Source organism: Rhamphochromis longiceps, linkage group LG7 (assembly GCF_057381845.1).
Source record: "Rhamphochromis longiceps isolate RC_006_pf linkage group LG7, R_longiceps_female_GT1.1, whole genome shotgun sequence".
Lineage (NCBI taxonomy): Eukaryota > Metazoa > Chordata > Actinopteri > Cichliformes > Cichlidae > Rhamphochromis > Rhamphochromis longiceps.
The window spans coordinates 17,128,798-17,145,318 of NC_140563.1; the positions used below are offsets into that span (position 1 = coordinate 17,128,798).

General features: G+C 42.0%; 2 protein-coding genes across 4 annotated transcripts in view; both read right to left on the reverse strand.

The window, feature by feature from the left end:
• The window catches only part of LOC146665116 (CUGBP Elav-like family member 2), a 31,065-nt gene extending 30,125 nt beyond the window's left edge, over nt 1-940 (reverse strand). For all 3 annotated transcript variants that reach the window (XM_085412582.1, XM_085412580.1, XM_085412581.1), the window contains exon 1: nt 775-940. In XM_085412582.1, coding sequence (XP_085268708.1) covers nt 775-887 — 113 coding nt within the window. In that variant the 5' untranslated portion in view covers nt 888-940. The remainder of the gene's footprint in view (nt 1-774) is intronic.
• A 4,265-nt stretch (nt 941-5,205) lies between these two features.
• Nucleotides 5,206-14,297, reverse strand: taf3 (TAF3 RNA polymerase II, TATA box binding protein (TBP)-associated facto). The gene is made up of 7 exons (XM_085412584.1): nt 13,926-14,297; nt 13,328-13,570; nt 11,072-12,906; nt 10,887-10,969; nt 9,781-10,054; nt 7,557-7,663; nt 5,206-6,100 (listed from the first exon to the last, which is right to left on the reverse strand). The coding sequence occupies exons 1-7, from the start codon at nt 14,089-14,091 to the stop codon at nt 5,986-5,988; spliced, it is 2,823 nt and encodes a 940-aa protein (XP_085268710.1). The 5' UTR covers nt 14,092-14,297; the 3' UTR covers nt 5,206-5,985.
• Between the last annotated feature and the right edge of the window lie 2,224 nt (nt 14,298-16,521).

Sequence of the window (16,521 nt, forward strand, 5' to 3'; positions counted from 1 at the left end):
CGTGTGTTTTTAAGCAGGACGCCTTTAACTTGAAAGTGCACTTATTCTTAGCTCTGCCTTTCATGAAATCATTTGTCGAATGGCCGACCAGCTGAAGTGCTCTCAAAATGGAGAGAGTGAACTTCATCTTATCTTTCCTTTGCAGAGGAAATCAACTGTTTCAGGATGTACTAAATAAATATAGCGCTGCCTTATCAGTGTAAAGTTCCACTGAATGTATGCAAATGCACATGTAAATGTTTCCTTTTCTTGCATTTAAAGATAATTGATATCTTCAGTTGTGTTTGACTGGCTCAGCACAGTGAGGCCTGGGCAGCTTTCAGCAGACATCCAGTCACTCGTACTGCTCTTCTTCAGTGGGCCGTGCAGTTCGAAGACAAACACCTACATCACTGACACCTCCACCTTTTTTTTAAACATTTATATTTCATGCAAATCTACAATTCCTTGAGGAAGTTTGAAAAAATAAAGAAGGGAGGTACATTTTTATTCAATTTTAGTGATACATCTTTCTTGGGAAGTTGAGGAGACATAAACTATAAAATGCGTTCAATTTAAACATGGCTTCTAGATTCCTGTTTAAAAAGAAAACCATATAGGCGCACCAGAGGAACACTACCCTACCCACAGGCACACTCTCACAGCATGGGAGAACGACTCAGCTGGAAACAATACATCCTATGACAATATCCAGCCCAGACAAAGAGGCAGTCCAAATACGGGCTGCTCCACAAAAGCTAGCCCAAATTTGAATGAGGGGCCAACCCAACGTACCTCATAGGCAGGTCCTCATTCCTGACTGAGATCCCGGCCGCAGAGGGGGGACAGCGCATGCTGTTGGCATACAGACTCTGCACCAGGGCCAGCTCAGAAGAGTGTTCCAACATCGGTGCTCTGGAAAAATCCACCCGGTGTAACGGACACTTTCTTCTCTTTCCCTCTTTCCTCGGTGTGTCTCTCTCCCTTTCTGTGTCTCCCGCCCACTCTTTCTCCTTGGTTTAGTGCAGCAGAGCGGTGCCCACCCCCTTCGCTGGCTGTGGTGGCTGAAATAATCCTCTCTGACAGCTCATCGTGCGCTAATGCATTGTGCTGCCTGCGGCAGCGCAGTTTGCAGGCTGTAAAGCTGTGTCCACAGCACTCTTCGACTAATTGACACCCATATTAGGGAAACTTCAGAAAATTGGACATGAATGATTTATTCCCATTGTCACACTAGAGGAAATTAGATGAAACATCAACACAGTTGACACAGAATTTCATTCTGTTCCAGTCCTGATTTTGTAGCATGTTTTTTCCCCTTCTTTTTTTGGATTTTGCCATGTAGTTCAGTCAGTGAACTGCTCTAAATAAAAGCCTAAACAAGGCCAACTGGTTGATCAAGCCTAGCATCCTACACCTGCGCCCACCACAACTAATTTTATCAATAAATGCTCTGTCTGAGCACCTGCAGATACTAGAGATAAACAGTATAACCACTCTCCAGGCAGTGAGAGCATGTGCATATCACACTATGCATGAGTTGTCTGGTTACCGACCGTTTTGTGACAGCGAGAGCGCTTTCTATGACAGCCTGACATCATTACTATAATTGAGTAGATAGAGATAAAGATAGGCTGCCAGAATATAAGCAAACACTTAAGTAAGTGTGGGTACTTGTGAAATAAGGACAGATGACATTACTCCCCTTATTGTCCACTCCAGGTACTGGAGTGTACCTCCAGTACCTGGAGTGTTTGAAGTTCACTGAGCAGCCCAAAACTGTGGTCCTACTGTGTTTTAGATTATAACGCAAACACCGATGCACAAATGACATGTGCCGGTATGTAATTCTACAAAACAAAGGTTCTCCACAGTCGATTTAAAAACCAGAAACCCCAACCATGAGAATTAAGAGCATGTTGAAAAGACCCAGCAGCTTTTTATCAAAAGTGTGTAGTTTTATCATTTGCATGGCACAAAGTTCACTCCACTCTGCTGGGAGCCATCTAGATAGGAAAATGAAGAAGTCAAGGCAGCTTTTTTTTTAAGCTCCTGCACACATTCTCTCGTACTCTCTCAGCCAATGTTTGTGCTGCCATGGACCAATCAGGTGAAATATCTGAAACTAATTTACTGCAATATTCTTTTCACCAAAACCCAGGAGGAACTCAATCTAGGTCTTCCCCTCCCGTAGGTGTTGTGTCCCGCTTGGGTAATATGACATTAAGTAGGAAAGTCATCTGAAACAGGGTCATGCCAGTGTGTGCTGATATCACAGTCGAGTACAGCAGCATGAACGGGCTCTCTGCTTCTTCTGATCGTGGCACGAAATCCTCTTCATCTCAGCCCCGCTCCTTCTGCTGAATATTTTAAACACTTGTGCTGAAATCCAGGCCTTTATGATGCCATGCTGCTTAGCATGACTAGTCAGAGCCGCCGAGCACGAGGATAACTGAAAGATTTTCTTGCTGCTCTGCTATGAACACCTACAGTAAGCGTACAGTACGATAACGCCTGCGTGCTAATCGCTGACAACTGAAAAGAGGTGACAGAGGTGTAGTAATATGGCATGGGAATGATATATGAAACAAGGAGTATTGCTCTGAAAGGGAGTGTTATTGGGTTTCAGTGCATTTTGCGGCTGAAAAACAAAATGCATTCATGCCTGACATGTACTAAGTTGAATAACAGCACATGGTGAAAGCACTGCAGGTGGCCTGAACAGTGAAAGCAACCTCAACTTTCATTTTTTTTCCTCTTCTTTTGCCACTTTTGGCCTCCCTCGGGACCATTTGCACAGACAAATTCTGTCTGTGTTTTTGCAGGTTAAAACTGAAACTGTCACAGCTCGGTGAACACTGCTCGAGTGCAAACACCACACGCTGGCAGCATGACTTTAAAGTCACACTTGACACTCAAATTTTCAAACGGTTACAAGCGGGCACAGCTTCCCCCCCCCCCCCCTCCCCCGGCATCATAACTTGTTTGTTACCTATTCACCACGGTTAAAAATTTTAATATCTAATAATAAGAAATAGAGATTTAGGCCTTTTTTTAATAGCAAAATTCTGTGTTTGCAGGCACTGGGCAATAAAATTTATGATCCAACAGATGCTAGCAACAGGCACTGACAGCAAGAGACCTGACACCATCTTGATGAGGGAAAAAGACACCCAAAACCTGAGTGGAGTTGACGTTTTAGCACCAACAGGCTGAAGGCAGACACTGTTAATGAAATTCCTATTCATATACAGTCTGATCTTTTGATTTTTCCATCTCAACAATCACTTTTTATTTTTTTTTCAGTTTGACTACTTTGATTTTACAGATTTAGCACACATCAGTTCTCCTCCCACAATGACCTGCATGACTGGACGCGCCTGGTGTGATTAAAAACACCATACCACATTGAAATGTCAGCTTATTTTGCATGGACAGAAGTAATTTTACTTCCCTTTTCTTCTGTCACGCATCATTTTTTCCACTTCCTCTTTCATTCTATGTTATCGGAAGATGTTGAGTAGATTTCCAAATTTGGGAGTAAACAAGAAAGAGAAAGGAGTGGATAAGTAGGAGGAAATATTCGCACGTTTAAAGGTGAATGAGTCAGGTTTGCTTTCTATGTCCACAAAACATCAAGGATTTAAAGATTTATACGCTGTTTGAGTACAGTGTACAAAGCTTCATTTGCAGGAATAATTTGCAGGAATGAGCAATCTGCAGATGGGTACATTTTGGTCATAAAGGGATGGATATGGTCAGCAACAGTTGTCAGGTAAGCATTTAAACAATGTTCAGTGGGAACTAAGGAGTGATGGGTGTACTAAAAAAACATCCCCCTCTCTATTACACCACCATCAGCCTCAACCATTGATACAAGGTGGGATGGATCCATAGTTTCATGTTTGCAGCAGAAGTTGAGAGTCATCAGACTAGATGACCAATGCTCATGGTCTGTGTGAATTGTAGCCTCAGTTTCCTGTTTTTAGCTGACAGGAGTGGGACCCAATGTGGTCTTGTGCTGCTGTAGATCACGTGCTTCAAGTTTTTACTTGTTGTGTGTTCAGAGATGCTCTTCTAATGTGTGTAGCACTTTCTTCTTCACTTAAATTAGGACTGAACTGAAATATTCAGTCTATGAATCAATCGCAGATGCTAAACAGAAATGCTGGGGTATCCACCTCAAAAACACAGCCTTCATTAGCCAACTGCCAGCACAATGCTGAATAAATTTTTTTTAAAACTCACTGAACTCAGACCTCAGAATTTCTCTACGCCCTTTCAAAGGTTTTCATATACTATTACTTTTCTGTAAAATATGACCTGTGCACCAAAATGCCAAGGACAGCACTGGTATTGCTTGTTCCCAGAAATATATGATGCAGAAGCACATTACAGCAGATACGTATGAAGATGTTTCACATCTCAGTATATAAAGTCATTGATGACTGGTAATCCGCTTCTGCTACATATGTTTCCTCCTCCTTCAGAGGCTTCATTGCAACGTTTAATTTCAAAGAATGGAAAAAGTGACACAAGACAAGCAGAGCCCACGTTCTAAAATTACCATCCAATGATAATTCTGCAAAGGATGTTTTACTACCTGCCCCCCCCCCCCTACAGAAACCCACCTTAATAGCTTCTGAATGGCTGTAAATGTTACTGTCATTTATAGGGTGTCTTACAAGGGACAGTGCTTTTAGAGACGATTTCCTTTCAAGGCATGTTTGAGAAGATCCCAAATGCATTACCTAAGAGAGCAGTTATAGCTTTTTTACATTTATGATGTGGTGGAACACGGTTTGCACGAGGCTGTCTCGTCGTCCACGCCTTATGAGCAGGGCGCCGGTTTCTGTGCACGAAGATTGACACCGTGTGGTCATTCGAGGAAAGGCAGCAAGTCTACAAATATCCCCATTTGTAGCAGACAAACTGATCCACACAAAATCGCTCAGGTGACCTTCAGTGTTCAGTGTAACGGTAACAGTAACACAGCTGCAAGGGAGGATCCTGGATTAGTGAATTAACACGGACAAAATTCAACATACGAAACTGGGTTTGATAAAATATTTCCAATCTATTTCTTATAAAGCCAATGCAAAAAAAAACAACCCCAAAACAATTGAAAGCGTGCACTCGTCGAACAAAAAAAAAAAAAAAATCAAGGATGCATGGATGGGTTGGACAGGTGAGTTGGGTAAAGTTTTGATGGTAATGAGATTGACATGTTAAAGTCTGTGAGTACACAGACCATTCATCTTTAATATTCAAATCTCAGTGAAATTAATTACATTACAAGCACAGCTACAGTATAACTCCAGGACTACTCCATATGAAGGGAAAGGGGGGGGGGGAATAAAAATACAAACTTTAAATTTAAAAAAAAATGTACAGAAATTACAGAAAAATCAGTAGATTTAAAAAGCAATATCTGAAAATGGATTTTTGAGTCAATAATCCTAAGAACAAAATGCACTTGGCTTGGAAGTTGGTATTTACACATTTATACATGCCTGATGCAATCATTTATATACATGACATTTCAGTGATACTGCAGAAAATTGGAAGAAAGGCTTGACACAAAGGTCATGCCATTTCTTGGCAACATGAGGGAAAACAGAAAAAAAAGACAACAGCTGTTCTTCTTTCTTCCACTTTGTTGAGAAATTTTAACTCTGATTTGACAGAAACTGCCATGGTCTCCTTACACAGACAAGATCTCCAAGATTGTACAACCAAAAGCAACAAATAAACAATTTATAGGCAAAAAAAAGGGGGGGACCACATGAGAACTAAGGCTGATTATGTGCTGGTTGAATCCTTTGTTTTAATCCTCTTACCAACTCACAATGAATCGTGGCTGACATCTTTAAAAAAATCCTCAGAAGTTTGCATCAGCCATAATTTTAGCTTTCTTTAGCTTTTTTTTTAAATTTTACAGCAGTGCCATGAGTGTTCATTGATGGCTTTAGTCCAAAACAGTCCAAAATGTGCTTTTGCATAGTCTCAATGCGGTTTGTGTTTCCTTTTCTTGTGTTTTTTATCTTTCTTCTTGCTGGAACATTTAACGCAGAACCACTGCTGGTCCTCAGGGGGCGCTGTGACGACCCCAACACAAAGCCTAAGGACATTACAGAAGAAGAGAGTTGAGGTTAGTGAGGAAATGGTGAGAATGCAGTCATATTCCTATGAGGCTTTAGCCCCATTTGGTTAGAAGACATTATGTTTGACACTGATGTCAAATTAAAAGGAACACACATATTGTTTATTTAGGCCTCATCCTGTCAGGTTTCTGGCATTTAATAAATTCAACCACCTACAGACTTCCCAAGGAGATGTGAGGGGATGCCATTCATTACTGGAAATCAGGTCATTCAGTCATTGTTGTACTTTTTGATAATAAAAGATGCATTTAAATTACAAAAAAAAATCAGCAGCTCACTGACAAACATATTCAGACTGATTATGTGTTTCATATGTCTGAAAAAAATTGATCTCGAATTATCAGTTGACATGAAAGATACAGTGCTTCTGTTATTTTGTATGATTATAAATGTACCGTTAGCATTTAGCACAATTTCCTGGATTTTCACAAATCAAAAACAGATGATACAAACACAGAAACAACTTTCCCCCTACTGTAATGTGGACCCAGGCCCATTAATTACATACGCATTCAACTACCTATTCAACTACTCATTAGCACAAATTTCTAATCGGCCAATCAGGTAGCTGCGACTCATTGCATTAAGGCATGTAGACATTGTTAAGATGACCTGCTGAAGTTCAAATGGAGCACCCGAATGCTGATTTTAGTGGCTTTGAATGTGGCGTGTTTTTTGGTGACTGATGAGCTGGTCTGAGTATTTCAGAAAATGTAGATCTACTGGGATTTTCCTACACAAGCATCTCTAGGGTTTACAGAGAGTGGTCCAAAAAAAAAGAAGAAAATATGAGTGGGAGTTCTCTGGTGCTCGAGATCTGAGGAGAATGGCCAGACGGCTTTTAGCTTCCAGCAGGATAACGTGTCATGTCACAAAGCTCAAATCATCTCAAACTGGTTTCTTGAATATGACAGTGAGTTCACTGTACTCAAATGACCTCCACAGACACCAGATCTAAATCTAATAGAGCACCGTTGGGATGTGGTGGGGAGATAAATCTGTTGGGAGACAAATCTGAGGCAACTGTGTTATGCTATCGTGTCAACATGGATCATAACCTCTGAGGAATGTTAGCAGCAGGACGAATGATTCAACAGCAGCAACAACTTTTTCTGTTTTTTACGATCCCAAACACACTATGTCTCAGTCATACAAATACCTTTAATCAGCTGCTGTAAATCATACACAGTATTTGACAGATTTTTAATGGGGCTGTGCTGATATTTTTTTATCAAAAGGTCCCATTACAGACGCCCAGAAACCACATTTCCCCAGATTAACCAAAGTGACAAGAGTGAATTACATATAAATGCATTAAAAATGCAAATAAGAACCCAGAAGTGGAAGAGCAGATTAAGAATTAGTACAAGCACCCATCCTTGTCATGAAAATACAGGGTTGTAAAGCTCTTACCAGTGATACCAGTCGTCACAGCCATCACATCCTATCATGGGACTGCCATCATCAGGTTTGTTACATCCAGGGCAAATCCAGATCTGGTTTCCCCACTCATCTCGAATCTTGATTGTTACACACAGGAGAAAACTTTAGTGACATGTCAAAGGCAATCAAATGAAAAAAATATATAGTTATGACACAAACAGATAATGAAAAAAATCCCCCCAAAACGCTGAATAACCCAACAGTCTGTTTTATCTTGAGTGTAACTACCTTTGCCAAGGAGGATGTGTGTCTGGTTAGTGGGGTTCATCAAAAAGACAGATTCATGAAAACAACAGACGGTGCTTAGGTAACATTAGAAGAGCTTTTAGAGCTTGTGGAGTCCATAAAATATTTTTAAAGCCCTCTTTAATATTTCAAGATCAAACTGAAAAAACAAAAACCAAAACAGGAGCAACATCTTTATACTCTTAACCCTTGTATGGTGTTCGGGTCTGTGAGACCCGTTTTCACTTTTTTTCAAAAGAAAAATGAAACAATTAATTATTTTTTCAACCTGAAATTCATTGGCTTTGGCTTATTTTCTGTGAAGAACATAAATCCGAACTAATTTTCAATGACCTCATACCGTACCTCCCCCCACGCATTTACATTACATACAAGGTGTTCGGGTCCACTGGACCCAGGTCTAATAAAAGTGTTGAAAGTGAAGGTCCTGTGTTCCCACACTCTGTCTTCCTCCTTTCTGGTGCTGCTGATAGTGTTTTCTTCCCCTCCTGCTCCCGCACAAAGTTGCAACATTGTTGTCTGCTCTTACATTCCCACACATTTTACCCTCTTTCTTGAGGGATCCAAATTTTATTTTCTCATTCCCTGTCCCTCCTGCTAATTAGGGGCATAATACTATAAATAAGACTTTGCCAGTGTGGTTCTTTATCACAACTGATCAAGATGGCAAAAGATTATCTGCTGCGAGGGCCATCCAATTGATTTTGGAAGAGAGAGGGGCTTCGGATGATGATGTTGACAAAGAGGTTTCAGAATATTTCACATTTCTGAAAATTCAGAGTCTGACAGTGACTTTGAAGAAGAGGATGAGGTTGAGCACCATTTAGTAACAAAACGAAGACGAGTACCCCATCTGCAGCCAGCTCCAGGACCAGAACAAGCCCACCAGTCAGCAAGTGAAGAAATATGGATGTCAATAACTGGTGAAATTGGATGGTCTTCTTGCCCAAGAAATGCAGAGCTGTTACTGTGATAAGCCAGGGCCAACACGGCTGACAGTTACTCATGTGCAGGACATCAAGTCTTCATTTGAGCTTTTCATCCCAGATTCCATCCAGAAAATTATTCTGGATTGCAGTAATCTAGAAGGAAGGTGTGTTTTTGGAGAGAGGTGGAAGGAGATGGACCAAATTCATCTAAGAACCCCAAAGGCCTACTTTGGGGTTCTTATCCTTGCAGGAGTTTTCAGGTCCAAAGGGGAATCGACAGAATCCCTGTGGGATGCAGAAACCGGCACGAACCTTTCCGTGCATCAGTGTCTCTGGAAAACTTCCACAAAATTTCCAGGATTATCCGTTTTGATAACCGAGATGACAGACCAGCTCGACGGCAGAGAGACAAGCTAGCTGCCATCAGGACAGTGTGGGATAAGTGTGTGCACCACCTCCCCCTGTTTTACAACCCTGGGCCTAATGTCACCATTGATGAGCAGCTGATCCCATTTAGTTGTGAAACATATTGCTTCACGTGTAAATGTGTTGTGTCTTTCCACTCACTCCACTTGATTATAACTGATTTTTTTATAACATTTTATAGAAAAACAAAAAACGAGAAGCACATTAATTCATAAATATGATCTAACAAAGGTAAAGGGAAAAAATTAACCATGTTTGCTGTTCATATGGTTTGTAATTGGGATGAAGTGAACATCTGTTGAGTAATTTAACATAAAATTGTTTGATAGTGTTAATTTCAAAAGCCAAAACTCTAGCGGGTCCACCAGACCCATGAACACTGGCTGAGTAACAAAAATATGAACACCACACAAGGGTTAAGAAACTTTCATGAGCTGGATCCAGGGATTCAATTCATATATAGATTTTGCAGCCTGATATTCAGGTATGTAATTTCAGACTGTTCTTGTTAATGTGCATGTCATGGACACTAAACAAAGACTGGTGAAGCTAAAGCTCTTAAATGCACAAATATTTTTATCCTGGGCACTTACCACGTAAGTACTGACGGTCTCAGTTACCACGCTGCGGACCGGTGTTTTGACGGAGGCGGCAGGAGGGAGTATAGGGGGCGGGGAAATTAAAGACGATGATGGGGGTGGAGCAGGTGGAAGGGGCGAGGGAGCTGGCGGAAGCGTGGGTATGACTGGCGGCAGCATTGGTGGTGGCGGCGGTGTCCGAGGGCGATTGCCAGGTCCTGACTTGGTAGCAGGGGTCTTGGGTGCTGGCGTGCTGGGCTCTGAATTTGGAACCACTTTGCTGATGACACTGTTGATAGAGAGTTACAAGTTAGAGATGTCTTCTGTTCATACTGTCTCTTTTTATAAGAGTCTTCTTTAAGGTAGAACTAAATTAATTAACTCAATGTGATCATCAAAGGTAAACAGCTGCAGCTGTGAGCACAGCGGCCCACCCACCCAGCTGATAAAACTTTATCAAACAGAATTTATATAATCAAAAATGAGACAATGGACAAAAAACATGAATAGATCTTTAACAGATACCTTTCAGGCAGTACCAAAAAGCACTGAGGCCAGAAAAAGTAAGATTTCATAGGTCAAGAAGTACAGTCAACACAGGCCTATCCGCGGTTCAGTTTGCACAGATTGTTTTGCGGAAAGTAACTCCCAAATATTCCCAGAGAATTGACCTATTCATGGATTTTTTTCTGTAGAGCGTATTTAAAATATTTCTCATTTATTATTATTATTCAATTATTTTCGTGACTAAATACATTTTTTATGAATGAAAAAAAAAAAAAAAAAAAAGAGTATATTTCTCTGCATGGGGAAATCTGCATCGCCAGACACGGAAGCGGCTGCGAAATGCCTGAGACCTTCATAAAAGACTCGTTGTAAGATGACTTTGAAATGAAGTGTTTTAGGATGATAGTTTAAGGTATACTTGGTGTTTTAACTAATAAAATTGGCAGTTATAAACGTTTTTAGAAAGGATTTGAAGTATTCATGGATTTCAGCTATTCACGGGCAGTTGTGGACCCTAACCCCCATGAATACCGGCCGTCAACTGTAAAGACTCTTTGTGTGACATAAAAACACATTATCAGAGGTAGCACTAGAAAGCTTTAATCAGTACTTACATTTTGTCTTGACCTGCTCCCACCCTGAGCGTCAGTCTGGGAATGACCGGAGACGGTAAAGGTGCTGGAGTGTCTATTTTGACCTAAAGAGACACAAAGGATAATAGAAATATTTGTGGCGCCAACATACAGAAAAATCAAAAAACAATAAACAAAAGGTATGCTAGACGTAAATACAAACTGACCTTTTCCAGTCGAATTCTCTCCTTCTCTTTCTCTTTTTCCTTTTCTCGTTTCTCCTTTTCCCTCTCCTTTTCCTTCCTCTTATCCTCTTTTTCCCTTTCTTTTTCTTTGGCCTTTTCCCGCTCCTTGTCTTTCTCCTTGTCCTTCTTTTTCTTCTTCTCTTTCTTGTCTTTCTTTTTGTCCTTCTCCTTGGTTTTTATTTCCTTCTCCTGGAGGATTGGGGCCAAAGGAGGCAGCATTGAGGGCACGCGCAGACAGGTATGCGGGCTAAACAGTGGCGGGACATCACCCAGACCAAAGGGGGATAATGTAGATTGTTTCTGCTTGTCGTCCTTGCTCTTATCTTTCCCCTTGTCCTTCTTATCCTTGTCCTTTTTACTTTTTTCTTTATCCTTCTTTTTGTCTTTATGTTTCTCCTTCTCCTTTTTAGAGCTGTCCCCATCTCTTGACTTCATCTTGATTGAGCCCTCAGCCAGGGGGAAGTCTCGTGGAACAAAAAGTTCCTCGTCCTTTACCCCAAACTCCTTCCAGGGCATCTTCCCATCTTTAGAAAACTCCTTGTTTTTATCCCTGTTCTTGTCCTTATTCTTCTCTTTTAGCTTACTCTTATCTTTTTCCCTGTCTTTATCTTTCGGCTTGTCTTTCTCCTTCTTCTTCATCTTAGTTTTAAGCTCCTTCTTTAGCTTCTTCTTGACATCTACTGATGACACAATCTTATTTTTCTCCTCAAACACCTTGAGGAGTGGTTCAGGGGTAGGTGGTGAAGCCGATCCGGATGACACGTAATCTGCTGCCGGTTGGGGTACAGCGGGGGCAGATGGCCCCCCCTGGTTGGCCTTTCGAATCACCTCGTTGATTGAATCATCCATCGTCCAATTCCCCAGGCCTATGTGTGGCAGAGGGTGAAGTGGTGTTGACGTGTCTTTTAACAAGATGCCGGCACCAATTGGGCCTTTAGGTGTAGACGGCTCCATAATAGTCAGTCTCCTGGGACTGGAGAATCCATTGCTATCCGAATCAGAGCCCGAGGAGAACGCGAATGGATCGGGTTTCCGTTCAGCACATGCTCTAGCTATCACAGCGTCAATCGAATCCTCAATTGCTCTATTATCTGGCTCTAATTTCTTGAAAGGGCCTGCAGTTAGCTCCCTTTCTTCTATGTTCTGACGCAAATGAATATTGTCTTTGCCCATGCTCTCACTCGGTGTGGACAACGGTAACTTTTGCATGACATCTGGTTTGCTCTGAGGTTGGGGGGCTTTAGCTGAGGCCATTTTAGGGCTCTTGGGACTTTTAGGACTCTTTGTCTTGCCTGGAGACTTTTTCTTTTCCTTAGATGGTTTTGGTGAATTTATGGGACTGCCAACCACCGGAACAGGAATAACCCCTTTAGGAGACTTAGTCCTTTGTCTGCCAGGGGAAGACACCTTAGGCTTTCTTGCTGGAGCAGTGAGGGCCTTCTGATCAGAGTGTTTTGGTATTACGGGCTGAGGTCTAAAAGAAGGCAGGGTACCAGATGGCATTTCAGGTGACAGGGGGTCCAGGCTGTCATGAGAAGGTAGAATGCCTGGACTAACACGTTGAGGGTTGAGAGACGTAAGAGGCTCCCTGGGCTCAAGACCCCACTCTGGGCTGAGGCCAGGGTACATCCGAGGCCTCTTGGAGGTAGGCATCATGCCCATAGCTGCATCAGGACTATCCAGGTGCCTCTTTAGTGGATGATTTTCATCGTTGACTGTTTCATCTTCATCTATTTCCTCCTCATCCTCTTCCAGTGCCACCTGCATAGCTTCAGCTGAAGTACCCATATCAGGGGGGACCTCTTCCTCCTCTTCTTCTAGAGTAAAGGAGATAAAAAACAGAACTAAGAACTTTGACAATCACAACATGACATTTACAACATAAACGTGTGATTTTAGTTTGAACTTTTGACTTTAAATATATTTGGGTATTTAAAAAAGTATTTCACTTTGTGTGAATCGATGCATTTACACTTATTTTTAGCAACTTAAAATAAAATTTACAACACAATAAAATGTCTACAAAGTAAAAAGATGATTCGTAAAAGATTATTTTACGAATCTGCTGTGTTACATCACAGTCTAATGTAACAACCCTGCAATAAACTTAATTATAATGCTATATTATTTGCATAGGATTTAGAGAGGACTTGATTCCACTTTGCTATCAACTTTCAGCCTGTGCACACTAAAAAGTAATGGTCATATAGCTAATACTATACAAGTTATTATACTGACCTTCTTGTAAGGAGACCAGAGGTGGCATATACTCTGGAATGTAATCTTTCCTTTCCTCTGCATCTCGAACTCCAGGTTGGGGAAACTGCAGGACATTGTTTTTGCTAACAGGGTAGAGCGGTGTTTGGTGGCTGAAGGGCACAGGCTCTAGGTTGTTGACATAGTCCTCCAGTTCACTCAGACTCACTCCTAGCAGTCTGAAAGCCTGGCTGACATCGTCCAGGACTGGATCTGTTCTTCCATCTGAAATGGATCAAAAATGTTGTCATTAAACCACAGCACTCACTCTGCACACACAAGAAGTGATGCTCAACAGGTTTACAGTCGGCACGCGACGTTATTTTATAGATTATACAGCAGTTAAGTAACCAATACTCGTGAGATCGGCTACTTTTAACACTGAAAACAGATGCAAAGCAGCATAGCCCCAATAATAACAATACAGGGGAAGTCGCTTTGCTGTGTTCCTACTGTACTTTCTGACATATTAACTGCTTGCTAGGGGGCGCCAGCTGCAGAGTCAGTTAACAACAACGTGATCGACTACTTTGAGTTTACAGGCTAAAAAAGTAATAAGAGAACCAAACAAAGCACTTACACAACTCAGAGTATCGATGACAGACCCGAGCCAACTGCTGGATGTACCGATGCAGCACATCGGACAGCAGATCACACGCAGTGAGCTGAACCGCATCCCAGCCCAGAGCCTGGCAGATCTGCGCCACCGAGACACGCAGCAGCGAGCGGGCATAGCTCTCGCACATCTCGCTGACTTTGTTACGATATTAATCCCGGTCAATTCCTCTTGGAAAACATGCTCCCGCTCGTCATGTTTCGCGGAATGCCCCGAAGGGCTTGGGAAAACCCACTACCACGGTTAAATATGGACATCTACTTCAGTAAATATATTGGCGCTTTTGCCAGAGTCGCCATCTTGTTTCCATCGATAGACCCATCCCCGGAATCTAGTCCGCGCATGCGCGCCAGTGAGCCTCCGCCTACACGGCTCTGCGGAGTTCGAGCGGATCGTCGACTGTCTGCACAGGCGCAGGAGCTCTGTGGGTTTTACAGGAAGCTACATTTTACTCAGGCTGGGGCTGGTTACTAGTTTGGCTAGTGAATGTAAACTGGATACCGTAGATGAAACGTGGCTTTAAATTAGAGCCATGACTCAACTAAACTGAGCTATGCACGTTTTTTGACGCTGCAGGAACATTCACAACTTTGAGGGCACGCCAGCAGTCAGTTTCGCTTTTAGCTTCTCACCGCCGAGTGACGCCGAAGTAACTGTTTCTCACTCCCGGCCCAAGTAAAAAGTAGAATATTTCAAGAAAAATATACCCAGTGTCTGAGAAAAAAATCCAAATTGGCAGGGTGGCTTTTTAAAATTCGTTTGATCAGACTAAAGCTAATTCTAGATGACTCTTAAATTTGGAAAGCTACCGTAAACTTTACCACATGAGTTTGTGTGAGAAATAGAGCGTGGTTTGCCTGCAGGTTTAATTCCCCACACTGGGTGGTGCTGGATTATTAAAAATGATCACCGCCTTGCAGCTGTAGACCTTTATTAACCAGTCGAATTTCACTTCATGTCCATATATTTCCAGACTCGTGTAACAAACTGACAGTCACATCAAAGGAAAGCCAGTGTCAATGTGTCTGGTCACCATGTGCCCACCAGAAAAGCTTCAGTGCACCTCTACAATGATTCTCCTAAGTTACTGGATCCCTTAAGGATCATTCTTGAAAAAAAATCTTTCTTGGTTCTGTGAAAATGGTGCTGTAGTTGGCTGTTTAATCCAAAGTCCCAAATTCTATCATGGGTCTCAAAACTGGTTGTAGATTTGGTGATGGTGAAGCTTATTAGTTGTGGCGAATGCTGGAAATGTCAAATGTGTCTGTGGAGGTTCTCAGTCAATCCAGAAGTCTTGAATGCTGGAAATAAGTCAACTGGACTTCTCTAGCTTCTCAAAGACGTTTCGCCATTTTATTCAAGAAGCTTCTTCTTAACCGTTGGAGAGTCTTCGGTATTTAGCCCTTGACTGTCCTGTCCTGAGAGTCACTTACCTACCTTTGTGAATGGTTATTTGATTGGATTCCAGAAAGTTGATTCTCTTCACCTCGACTTTGTGTTTTCAGAGGGAGAAACGCTTTGTCACTCCTCCAAGGAATGTCTTAAGTCTCAGCTGACTGCAGATTTCCCAAACCTTTTAACATTACATTTGCATAATGACTGAAGCTAGCCCCAGTGATTAATGATGGTTGTGAGGTCAGTTTGATGATCATTCATATGCAAATGGTTATCACCACTGATCAATGGCCTTGAGTACCATTCACAGAGAGTCGGAGAAAGGGTGTAAGATCGTGAAAAATTGTACCTCTGATCTGTTCCTGTAGTCACTCCCTTTTTACATGAATGGCCTGCTTGTCTCCCCACTCAAGACCAGTGTTGCCAGTGTACATCTCAGCCTAGAAAGAGTTGCCACTGATCTATAGGTGTAAAAAGTCCTGGCCTGTTCAGGTAGCTGGTTTGTGTTGTGCCATCTGGTTGTTTGGTTCACTTCACTGTGGCTCTTCACTATGTACACTATATTACTTTGTCTGTTCTGGGGGATCCAATCCTTGACGTGAAGCAACTTTTTTGCCGTAGTACTTTTTGGGGTTTGAATGGCACAGAGACATTGTGTTTAAAGAAAATGTTTCTCATCTGTTCGGATGCTCCTGACATTGGGGATCACTAAAGGTTTTCATTTAAGCAGCAGTTGTCCTTTACTCCTGGATTGCCTGGAGCAAACAACTTCCTTACTTGGGATTTTCTTACCTAGATAGTTGAGCATGCATCTAGACATTGTTTGCTTCATTTCATTGGATAGCTTAAGCTGGGCATACGCTGTGCGATTTTTTTCAGTCGCATTATTCAGCTCCTGCTCAGACTGTATGATTGAATTGCAGGGGTTAGAAGTTTGTAGGTCACGATGCATGGTCTCACACTATACGGCCCAATGCTCTGATGTGACCTGAGTGCTCACACTGTGCGTCCATTAAGTGAAGTGATAACATTAAGCTTATAACACAAAATCTGTCTTTTGATCTCCCTCTCTCTCCCTCTCTGTCTTTCACTCACACAGACACACACACACACCACCATCAACTTTGCTAAATTGCTAATGAAAAACATTGACCAGGCAGCTGCA

What these genes read in the sequence shown, in the direction of transcription:
- taf3 (XM_085412584.1), bottom strand. Translation starts at nt 14,091, where the DNA reads ATGTGCGAGAGCTATGCCCGCTCGCTGCTGCGTGTCTCGGTGGCGCAG. An exon ending in TCTGGTCTCCTTACAAGAAG is followed by an intron (nt 12,907 to 13,327) that starts GTCAGTATAATA and finishes CCTTTACTCTAG; the next exon opens with AAGAAGAGGAGGAAGAGGTC. An exon ending in AGAGAATTCGACTGGAAAAG is followed by an intron (nt 10,970 to 11,071) that starts GTCAGTTTGTAT and finishes GTGTCTCTTTAG; the next exon opens with GTCAAAATAGACACTCCAGC.